Below are 12782 nucleotides of genomic sequence, written 5' to 3' on the forward strand. Positions count from 1 at the left end.
TTCCCTCATTACATGTAACGCTGCAAACCACAAACTAAAATCTTTAACTCTGCAAAGAGAAGGGATGGGACAGGATGAGACCATTTATACCATGTTTACAAACTCAACTCCTCCAGCCACTATTATGGGGAGTGAAGTAGTAGTAAATGACCCACCTCATCCCATTACTCCCCATGTAAACCTCAACCTACCATCTCTGACTCTGCTACCAAGGGCCTGTGCACTGAATCCAGCAAAGACAACATTGTGTATAGCTCCAATACGTGCACATGCCTGCATTGCGGCTACTGCTGTAGGTGAGTTTGGTAGGTAGATGGCCACCCGGTCTCCCTTCTTCACTCCGTGGCGTCTAAGTGTGTTTGCCATTCGATTGGTAAGTTCATACAGTTCCCTAGTGAAGAATCATATTAGATAGAAAGTTTATTGTGTTATTAATCTCTTGAAAACTGCAAAGTTTATCAGTTTCATTACCTAAGGACCCCCCCCCCCCCCAAAAAAAAGAAGTTTGCCTTAGCTTCCGGCATACATTTTAGCGTATTACTTTATGATTTTGAGGTATTTTTGGTGTTTGTTTTTTTTGTTCTTTTACTCATCGGAAAAACAGCAACAAAATAACAGGCTTTTGCAACCAGAAGCATTGTATATGCAACATTTGACCTATTTTTTCCTGATACTAATATCTGCAGAAAACCTTTGTTTTTGCTTAATCATATCTTGTATGAGAAATCATTACAAGTCCTCCTCTTGCAATTGTCTTAGTAAGTGGTTAAAACTGATCCACACAAGCTCTTGCATTGAGCCATTTTTTAACACTAACAAAACTTGAATTTTGAAGACAGCACCTTGGGTCACAAATCCTCATATTAACCTGTTACATGTTATGATAAAATGCAACTATGCTTCTTCTGATTATCTTTTAATCAAAGAGAGATTTTGTAATGATTCATTTATGTTAGCAAAATACATAACTAAGGCCAGAAAAAAAATTGTTTGATCCCTTCCAAAAGGTAGGGTCGGGTGGTCTGATTGTTTTTAAAGGTCATAGCCAATCTGATTTTTTTAAAGGTCATAGGCAAAACATGTTTACCTATTTAGCTTAACAAATTGCCCAGATAGGTGTGCATTGGGATATTTCTCTACTGTATACCACTTTATTCATATTTAGAAAAGTTTAGAAGTGTGAAGAAACTGTTTTTAAAAACCTTTTCCGACATCAAAAATTACAAACAATTATGTCAAAAAAAAAAAGCCTTTCCAAATTTTCCAGATTAGGGCGGTTGAATGTGGACAATCAAACAATTTTTTTTGTCCAAACAGTAAAATAATCAAGTGTGATTTTTACATTTTCGCCATTCATGCATGATTTATTTTACATAAAAGTTTTAAAAAAGTATCAAGGCTGTAACTGGCCCCCGGGATCGCTGGAACTGGTCAGTAAACATAGCAAAAATCTCACACAATTTCTTACAATTATGCAATGGTACAGCGACTCTTACTGTATACCTGACCCTGAAAGCTTTTGACATGGTCTGACTCACTATGATCAAGCATTTTATTTTATATAGATGACATCTGACTTCTTCCTCTAAATGTCATGGGTGTTGGTCTCAAATAGGAGATATATATGACAATCCAATTATTAAGTTTAGTTACAATAATTTGGTTCACAAGTTTTTGTGCATGAGGCATTTTGTAAAGGTGGGAAGGTGCAAATAAGATCTTTCCTCCAATAAAAACCAAAAACATTGATTGTTCATGCAAATTTTGCAGAAATTTCATGATTTTTGCCCCCCTGAAATTCATATTCTAGTAGGTCAGAAGGAAAGTCGACCAATGGTGATTTAGGGAGCATTTTGATGGTCCCATGTTTTGTACATACTTGTAGGTAACTCGTTGTTCTTGTTTAGGCTCATCTTTCTCCCAGATCAGTGCTACTTTTTCCGGGGATGCTTCCTTGTGACGGTCTATACAATTAACTGTAAAAGAAGAAGAAAAAATATTGGAAATTAATTTCTTTGTTTTCTGTATTGCCATTTTCTTTTAATAAATGCATATGTGGCAATATTAAAAGCATGAAAAAGGCAAACAACTATGACACAACTTCTTCTGATGAGTGTTTGCTGGGGTTTTTTTTGGGGGGGGGGGTTGTCTTTTGTGATAGTTTTCTCACCATCTAAGCATAAACAGATAACAATTGTAACTAGTCTGAAATCTGGGGTGCATTTTTGGTTCTACTTCACAAGATGACGTCACTACATAGAGACCCTATGCTGTAAGATTGACATGTTGATGAAATTTACATAGTTTTTAATTTACCATTGTGAAAAACCGAGCCCCTCACTTACCAAAAAAATATTGGTTATTGGTAGACGATATCATAAACATTAAGCAAATTGGTGTTTTGAATGAACTAGGGAGTTTTAACCATGACAAAATGACAAAGTCCTCTGTACCCTAAAGAACATAAACGAATAGAAACTTGATTATGTGTTGTGCACCAAAAAGGTAGTGATAGTGATCACGTTTTTGCTTGAATACCCACTATCTTTCCCCCTTAACAGGGTACAAATCTGCTCAAGATCATTAGTCTAGTTTTTCATGGACAGTAATAATTATTTCATTTAATTACTACCACTTGTATTATTCTTGAATTATGAAGCATAAAAATCAATTAAAACTTTGTACAGTAAGCTTCCTTGACCATTCACGTGCTGCAAGGATTTCGACTTTGGAAATAAGGTTTTGTATTACTTAAGCCAACACTACAGAATGTTCATATATCAGGAAAAAAAATTGTAAACTATTAATTTACTTCAACAATATATTTTTATTCAACAAAATAGAAGTCCAAATCAAATATGAATAATATCTAACTCATTATCCCAATTATTGGATCATAACTACACAACCTTATCCAAGTATTCAAGAATATTTTGCCTTTATCCATGTCATGAATACCTGTACAAATTCCTGTATAGTCAAAGCAAACTTGCTTGAATACTGACTGGATATGAACTTGAAGATAACACTAGCAGCCTTGACCAAAATTTTGTGCTGTAGTTCCTATATGAATTGGTTCTGTTACAATGCAAGTCACATAAAAAATATACCAAATTAAAAAATATATTTCATCATCCTTCAGCTATGGAGGACAAACTAGGTATAATACACACCACACAATGAAATAGCTTAAAATCAACATTTCGGAGTTCGTACCCAATGTCTTTTTTTTTTTGGACCAGGCCTTCATTTGTGAAAATTGCAGTAGCTCTGTTAATCACTCTCCTGAGTTTACTTAGTTGCTCAACAAGGAGCTCAATCTTTTATCTGTATTAAACCATAGGGATTCAAGTAGCGAGGAACTCAGTAAATCGTACTCCTGAAATGTTGTTGAGGTGAGCTGTAGGAGCATTAAAAAACATTAGTCTTTTTGACTAATTTATATCACAGAAAAAATATATCAAAAGCGCACCACATGGGTGGGATGAGCTCAAGCAGGCATAGACATAAAGTGGTGCATGCAAGAGGGCACATGTATGAACAAAAAAGGTGTGTGCCAGTGAGGAAACAAGTAACATATAAAAAAAGCAAAATAAAAGGATAATCTGGAAATAGAAAAACAACATTAATTAATAACAAGTGAACAGAGGTATAAAATCTGAGCATTTCAAATTTGCTGTTCAGTCGGTCAGATTGTACAGTTCTGAGCTTGAAGATGGTGTAGTTCTCGAAACAAATGTCAAACAAAATTGTTCGCTTGTCCACATAACCTCTTTTTTTAATTGCAGCTAAGAACTAAAACCTAAATAGGTGTAAATTTGGATATACATACTTTAAAAACTTTTGCTCCTCTAACAATTTCCAAAATTAGAGTCGGTATTTAGTAAGGACGGTCGATATATGGATAATAATCAATAATTCGATTATCCAATAACATTGATATCGCCAATATCACTTTTTGAAGTAAATCAACATATCCAAGTTGCTGATAATGAAAAAAAAGTATTGAAAAATCGGGCATATGCAGTGTGTTTGCCCCTGCTATTACATAAGAACAGCCACATTTTGAAATGTCAAAACCTCTGGGATCAATACCTGTTTCCTTACTTTAACAGCAGTTGGTCACCACAGCTAAATAAGTAAGAAATTTGTGAGAAATTGGTTAAACCTTTCATTCATGCATATAGAGTAACTATTCTTTTATACTATAACAATTTTTTTCTTCTGATTTTCAAAATAAGGGCCGTTCCGTTAAGGATAAGCCATATTTATATATATTTTTTCCCATATTTGATTCAATAACATAGGAGAGCTCCAAAATGAAACTGTGATATTGGAACAGGTTCGACCAGAATCAAGGGCATACGTAGTATAGTACATCTACATTGTATAGCATGAGCGCTCAAATAGAAAGTTTTACGATTTGTAAATTTCAAACAAATTACTTAAAATGGCCATAAAATCTGCTGATTAGGCTCAAAATATGCCACCTGCACTTCTGTTGAACTTAAATTAAAGAATAGAAAATGGCAAAATAAACCAATAAAAAGAGTTAAAAGTTCAGTTATGCTGGCGTTTAGTCGACCATTAATGATCCATGACAATTGTGGACAAAGAATCCTATTTAAAGTTTTGTACCCTCTCCACAGATGAGAGCCTGCATACACCAGCTTTTACAGGTCTGGCTTTCGATTCTGAATAGACAGAAATATCAGATCAGAGGTGTAAGTGAGGTAACAATCCACTCCCTGAAAAACATGTGAGCCTAAGTCGAGCACCTCGCCAAATTTCCGGAATTCCGGGGGTGCACGGAGGGCTTGTCCGGGGAATAGGCTGCAGGGTATCATCCCCTCCAAAAAAAGGGGTTTTTTGCTCTTTTTATGACAAATTATCATCATCCAATTCCGAAAATGTATAAAAAAAATTTTTTATTTTTTTTAACATTTCCGTTTTGGTTTTTTTTTGGCCACATTTCGAATTCGGAAGTTCGGAAGTCTTACACCACTGTCAGTTCACACAACTAATTAAGTTACAATGCTCATTTTCCTATAATCTTTTTTCCTAGCCCCTTCAGAAGTTGACATTTTCAAACAGTTGTACTATTCATCACATACCTTTTGGCATGATAGTAAATGCGGTAGACTTTGTGTGGCGATCATTTTGATTGTGGTTCAAGAAAATCTTCGGCAGTAAATCTTCGTAGTTCGTCGCAGCTCCTTTTCAGGCACGGGCCTCGCACCAAGACCAAGTACGGTGATCGGGCCTTCGCCGTCGCAGCACCCCGATTGTGGAACAACATCCCAAAGACAATCCGGGTGCTTCATCGGTTGGCAGTTTTAAATCTAAATTGAAAACATTTTTGTTCAAATAATTTGTCGCCATAACATTATTTGCCGTGTGTCTGAAATATGTTTTGTTTAAGGTTACATTACTGTTACATTTGTGTGCATAAACTGTTGTTTTTAAAGGATATATATTTTGTTCAAATAATTTTCGCCATAACATGTCGTGCGTCTGAAATATTATGTTTTGCGTAAGATTACATTACCAATGATCACTAGTATATTTGTGTGCATAAATTGATGTTTTTAAAGGGTACTTTTAAATAAGATTTCTGTGCTGGTCATAGTGTTTTATAAATTGTTTTTAATATGTATTCATGTATCTTGATATTTGTAAAACTTATTTTGTTATTTTAATGTACAGCGCTTTGAAACTGCGTTTACAGCGCTTTATAAATGTATTTTATTATTATTATTATTAAGACTCAAAAGTGTGATCCAGTTGACATTTACTTGGATTACTCGCAACACTTTGAATTATGCATTAAATTTCTTTCTCACAAAATAATGAACACCCATTGAGGTATTTTATTTTATGAGGACAAAGTTGCTTTAATAATCACAGTAAACTATTGCATGACATACCCATATGTTTGAAGCACATATTGTGCAAATTTTATGAACAACAATGTGCTTGTTTTTACAAATCTATTCGCTGTAGAAGTGACATAACAAATCGAATTAACTACCATAGCAATCAATGGATGAATACAATTTTGACCATATCGCCCTGCACTACAAGCAGGTTGTACTCATCACCTGTGTATGTCTGCAATTTTGTTTTTCATAAAAATTGCACATTATGTTTATCAACCATTTACAGGTATGTCATGCAATAGTTCACAATGCAGCCTTATCCTTTCAGGGGGATTTAGAGGGGGGCGCACCCAGTCCCCCCCCCTAATTTTTGCAGAGTGGCGCCTGACTGTGTATTTTTGCAGAGCGGCACCTGACTTTCGAGCCAACACCGCCGCCGCTCGGTGACCCCTCCCCTATCCCTATTGAAAATTCCTGGATCCAACCCTGCTTTTTAATTATAAAATATGTGCTTTCAATTATAAAATGGTCCCCCCGGTGTCGTCACTTAACATTCAAAGGCGTAACGCATGATCGTTCCCTAAGTCAAAAATACCCCCCTATTTTGCGCGGTTTCAAGAACATTTTCGTCATTTTTTACCCCTATTTTACTCGAAAACGGGTACAAATTAGACTTAAAAAATACCCCTATTTTTTGCATTTCAAGTACACTTTTACAAAAGTGTCCCTTTTTTAACATTTCAAGAACACACACAAAAACACTTGTTCTGATTCATTTTCTTTTCTGAGGGTTGTTCTTTTAATAAATGAGGAAAATAACAGAAAAATATATACAAATACATCCAATAGGATGCATCATGTGTTTTTTATGATACAGTCATGACAGTTATCAACAATGTGATCTTTCCTCCCGTTTTTCGTTTGTTTTGTTTTTTTGCAAAATAAAGTTTGAATGTGACCAATACATACACTGACTGACAAAAATTAAACACACTGATAAAATTGAAGACCAAATTAAGAAGACTAGTTTGCGATAACATCCTGATTACCAGACCAAAGATGCTGTACTGCGCAGGTCAGCAACCAATCACGCTCCGCCTTTGCCCTGACGTCAGACGCAAACTAGTCTTCTTTTTTTTAAAGTCCCATGGAATCAGCGGCCAAACTGGGTAAGTCCCCAGTGATGTAATCGGTGTAAACAAACCATGAAACAAATAAAACCGAGTCTAGCGTATATTAGGCCGGGATAGGCCTATTAGGAGGGCAAAAATGTTTCACAAAAGTGAAATCCGGGAGTAAATTAAGCGAGAAATGGTAAGATTTCTTAGGATTTCAACATTATCATGATTCACAAAAATATACCCTCTTTCTTAATTTTGAGTACACCGTCGTCAAAAACAACCCTATTTTTTAAACATCGCGAACATTTTATGTTCGCGAACATAGTTTAAAAATAACCCCTTTTTCCCGAAATTGGGAACGATCATGCGTACACATAGTCAATGTTAAGTGACGACACCGGGATGGTCCCTTGAAACAAAGGTGTGAACGTCAGATATTATGCTGCATTATATGCTGCAATTCAGTCATCACTGCCATGATGTGTGAACAAACATTGCATTCTCTACCTTCATTTTACACAAAATGTAAGGAAGCCAAATTGCTATATTATTACTATCAGATCAACCAACATGTATTGCTACAATGACACAAGAGCTAGAGGTACTTGTTGATGCCTGTTGTCATGGCAATCATATGTTCCATTAAAGTACTGTTAAATTGGATAAAAATATACAATATCTGTAATTATCAATTAATTACAAGAAATCATTTGTAACTTCAGGCTATAATCCGGTAACTTTTCCTTTTTGCCATAGTAACCAATTAATATCAGAGCCAATAAAGTAGCAGTACAGGCCTGTAATAGAAAGGAATCTGAACTTCGGCTCACCTTGCCTGTCTATTGTTTCCAGTTAACAAAATATTTGAGAAAAACCCCTGAATTAGCAGAGCAGTACAATTAGCGCCTTAAGCCAGGAAATCATTTTGGTGATTTGCTATGGTTCAGATCGCGACCTTAACCCTTGAAAAGACAGGCAAAAAAAGAGCTGAAAGTGAATAATCAATTACATAAAAAAGTTTTTTTGTCTTATTCAAGATGCTGACCTGGAGGAATGCTGAGCTTTTGTTTAGAGATATCTGCTGTTGGAATGGTCGTTAGCAGATCTTTTGAAATCAAAGGTTTTACTCTACTCTATAAAAGTGCAAATCAAAGTGCAAAATTGTGGTTGGATGAAACTTTGTCTAAAACTGATGCTTTCAAAACTTTTTTTTGTTAAAAATTTTTGCACATGTATTCAATCATTCAAAGCTAACACTCTCAATTTATTACTTACCAACCTCGGGAATGGCAAGCTAAAAATATATACATGTGCAATATGTAATGGGTTTTTGATTTTTGTAGAGTAACTCTGTAACGATAGGTGGTAGATAGCACAAACTATACAAATCCTTGTGATCAGACAAATCATTTGATGTCTCTGTTGACAAGATTAGAGCATTTTCAAAAATGTTACCCCTGTGTGACCTTTCATGACCTCTCAAGGTCACTAGGAGTCAAATCCAAAATGCCTCCACATCTTAAAATAAACTTTAGACTATGTTCTTCATGTGTGGAAACTCCCATGCTTTTATAGTGCACAATTGTACCAAATTTGGGAGCTAAATAGCAGCTAAACTAGCACAGCAGTTCTAGTTTTATTTGAACTAGAAACTTTTATACAAACATTTTCAGTAATGAAAAAGTTTAAACAGTGCTCACATTTCGCCAGCCTGCTTTGCTAATTTTCCACGTCATTTTTTGTAATTTTGAGAACAAAGAACAAAATGTGGTTCAAGCATGCATCAGTTATGTAATCACCCTAATTATTACGGATTATTTCCTTTTATTAGTAGAATTATAATTTCTTCTTGTGCAAAGATTGGTGAATTATATGTTTAAATGCATGCTTGAACCATATTTTGTACTTTGTTCTCAAAATTACACAAAATGACTTAAGGCAATTAGCGTAGCAGGCTGATGATTGTCGTATTATGTAAATTATTTGGTAAACCAATGTAATTTCAACTGAATACCTAGTTTCTTTTCATATTTCAGATTGATTGATATATGAACACCACATCCTTTACATTATTTAAATACAATGTAATACAAAACTCAAATTATATCATGCTCCAAACTTCTTGAATTTAGCCAAGAACTTTCTGGATAATTATTTGCTCAAAATATAATCAGTTTTTATTTGTTTGTACCCATTTTTCCATTATTACACATATTCATTGAACAAATGGAGTTTCCCAAACGAGTAAATTTTACATCCTCTGTACCCCCAGCCAAGTAACCTAGTTTTAAGAACTGAAACACCTTTGTTCCACAAAGGCTTTGTTCAAAATAGAAAACACACACAGAAATCACACACATCAAAGCACTATTTACCTAAATTAGATGAAAATAGGTAATAAATGACCCAGATTTATGATTTCATTTCCTTCGGACAATACAAAAGAAAACCTGCATTGTTATTAACAATCCTTTGTTTCAAGATTTAATCACACTTTAGGGCACCAGGAAAGGGAATACTCCCTGTGTCAAAACAATTCTGTCAGCTAGAAGGTTGTATATGATGTGGTTAATTAGACACATTGTGATATAAGTGTAGACACACCTAGCATTGTTAACTTGAATCAACTACTCACCACACATGCATACAAAAATGTAAGAAATCTATCCAAGCGGTTTGATTGAATTTTTTAAGTAAGTTCATGTTCAAATGATTCACACAGAAGTGAATAGAGTTCATTCAAAAGGTTTCAAAATGTTCAAAAGTTTTATAGAAAATTTGAAGTTTGCTATTTTAAATTGAAAGTATTATTCCCACATTTGCATTATGGTTTGGTTTTAATGGCTTATGAGAATCCTGTAGTGTAGTTTTGCTCAGAATTAGGGCTGATTAAAACAATCAATTGCACACCCTAGCATTGTGATATGGACACACTTTACATTGTTAACTTAGTATCAACATACAGAAAATCTATCTAAGCGGTTTGGTTGAATGTTAACATGATTCACACGTACCTGCAAAGAGTTCATTCAAAAGGTTACCCTTATCTTCAAAAGTTTTATAGAAAATTCAAAGTTGGCCTTATTGGAAAGTATTATTCACACACATGTTATGGTTTGGTTTAGGGTTAGGGTTTTATTTTGTGGAATTATGAATTTGTGGAACATTTGCACACTGCTTGAACAGTGGTTGGCATCCCATTTGTGACACAATCTGGTCCATATGGGGCCAAAGGAGGCATTTTTAAAAATTGAGTTACTGTAATTATTACATTATACATACAATAAGCTATCATTTACTGAAAACACCAAAGGTCTAGCCTACTTGGTTCTAAAGTTATGAAGTTTTTTGATGTCTATTTTCTTATTAATTGTATGTTTTTTGCTCCACATTTTGATCTTTATCTCAGTTTCAAATTTGCACCTTTGGCCCCCATGGACCAGATCATATCACATTTCCTCTACATGTATCTGATAGGTTGATGGTTCCAAAATTGTAGTGACTCAACTAACATAACTTGGCTCAATTTCATAAGACTCATCTCCAGCTTTGAGCAACCATACATTATATAACATGTTTCGCATTGATACGTAGCTCTACTAGATAGGTCCCTTTTACTATGGCCTCCAAAACTAATGTCATTCAAGAACCAACCTGCCCAGGAAATTCTCTGGCAATATTGGTTTTCAGAAGCCAAACTAAAAATGCTTATCTAGTAGGGCTAATTGATGTGGAGTATCCTGAATTTGTTGTATATATCATCATTTGAGGGCCACGCTCACTGACTCCATACTATGCAGGAGTTCTATTGTGCCATTAAGAAAAGATTGATAATAATTCCGTAAATTCTGTTGAAACCAATTTTCAAAGTCCAATGCCCTCTCAATTTTACCCAAAACCTTACGATCATTTGGACTGTACTATAACTATAACTCAAGATTCACCAAGCTAAAAAATTAACTCAACTTGAAACTCATGGATGGTGGTGACTCAACCAGAAATTAAGTTTGGGAGTATCATAAATGTCAATAAATTATCACACATTATGGGTATGATACATGTAGCCTTATTCCACATGACTGCCATACCAAATCTTGCTGATTCATGTTTACTATCAAAATGTTTTCTTTATATGAAAAATTATTGCAACCTTTAAATGATACAATACAGTTGTTTATTTATATAGTAAATTTTTCCTAAAGGGAAACAAACTTTTTCAGGGTGGAGGGGCCTAAAATATGTAAACTTTAATAAAGCATTACTGTGCGGTTCCAGTATCTGTGTGTATGTATTCATTTCACTTTGCTCTGGACTTTCAAGGTTGCTTGACACAAACCATTTTTGTATTTGAATACAAAACCTTCTGAATGCCATTTTAAACACTGTATCCAGATCCATTTTGGGAAAAAATGTGGAATTTAGAAAGCTCATTCCCAGGAAAAGTTTGGCAATCTTCTTATTGTGTCCACACATGCTAGATATTGTGTTTCAACCAGAGCTGGACACAATTCTTAGCAATCTAATTGTTCAGCTGTGCATTCTTGCCCCAGTAGAGGACATCCCAATCTAGGTGCTCCAAGGTCTGTGGTTCAGTGCCACATACGCAGGTCCCATCTTCAGTGTTTAGATATCTTTAATCCCCACTTCTTAAGATTCACTTTACATAACTCTCAGATTGTTGAAGCATTTTCATTCAGATCAGCTTGTCGGCACCAGGGGGAAGTTTTTCTTTGGCACTTATGGATCACATGGATATTGTTGATGGAAGATTGGCTAACCTCTCTGTGCTTTACATACATGTATTAGGCAACTCTGTTTGACAGAGTAATAAGGAAGTGAATATTTTTCATACAGAAACAAAACTTGGAAGAAGATGTTCAGCTATTCTGCAGCTCCTACGTGTAGTCCAGGGGAGATTGTAAGCCCAAAATTGTTTTATATTGTAATCATCGAGTCATCAACATTTTATAGAGGGAACATTTGGGGAACACATTTGTTTACACAAAAAGAAAAACAAAAAAACAGGGAACACAAAATTTAAATGAATTCTCTGCTGCTCCACTGAAACAGATTTACCCCAGTACATTTATTTTAAGTTCTGGCCAGCATTCAAAAGATATCAGGCACTAGAAAAACAGGCACTAGAAAAACACTTATCATGCTTATTCATTTGTTGCAATAGAAAAATACATACCAAACCAATTTTCACTGAATTTCAACTCCAAAAGTTGAACCTCTTTTGATTTACCACTTCAAGGGGTGGAAAAAGACTTTGAAAAACTTCTCTGCAAAACTTACCCTGTCATTAACATGTTTATTTTGTTTTGTATCAATTGCAGGAATTTTGTTATAATTTTGTTGTTCTTCCTCTCCCACACTGAATAATTAACCAAGCATCATCTATTAATGACCTAAAACAAGTGAACCACATCGCAAATTGGATTTTTGGCATTTATGACGCAGCAGCAATACTGTTAAGCATCAAATTTTTGTTTGCATAAAAATTTCACAGACTTCTGGAGTGACATGGATTCGCCAAATTTCCAAGCTTGCAAATATTTCTGTATCCTATATATATAGGCTTTTATGAAAATGTATTAATTTCGCGAATATTACACGCCACAAAAATTATGGTTCTTTTCAAATTGCAAACATTTTGTGCCTTGAAAATATTACGCCTTACAGTATATGACACGATTGGAAAGAGAACCAGATGTCTACAGGTTGTTGGTTACATCTTAAGGTTAGCAACTATTTTAAACTTTTGCGATTTGGTAGTTCA

The 12782-nt window shown here is 34.8% G+C and overlaps 1 protein-coding gene across 1 annotated transcript in view; it reads right to left on the bottom strand.

Annotated features, from left to right (window-relative positions):
- Nucleotides 1-12782, bottom strand: part of LOC140153038 (acetyl-coenzyme A synthetase 2-like, mitochondrial) — a 69467-nt gene that overhangs the window by 45236 nt on the left and 11449 nt on the right. Inside the window, exons 2-3 of the mRNA XM_072175635.1 lie at nt 1880-1976; nt 192-391 (exon numbers count right to left, since the gene is read on the bottom strand). Of these exons, the coding sequence (XP_072031736.1) occupies nt 192-391; nt 1880-1976 (297 nt within the window). The remainder of the gene's footprint in view (nt 1-191; nt 392-1879; nt 1977-12782) is intronic.

The sequence above is a fragment of the Amphiura filiformis genome, chromosome 5 (assembly GCF_039555335.1).
Source record: "Amphiura filiformis chromosome 5, Afil_fr2py, whole genome shotgun sequence".
NCBI classification, from domain to species: domain Eukaryota; kingdom Metazoa; phylum Echinodermata; class Ophiuroidea; order Amphilepidida; family Amphiuridae; genus Amphiura; species Amphiura filiformis.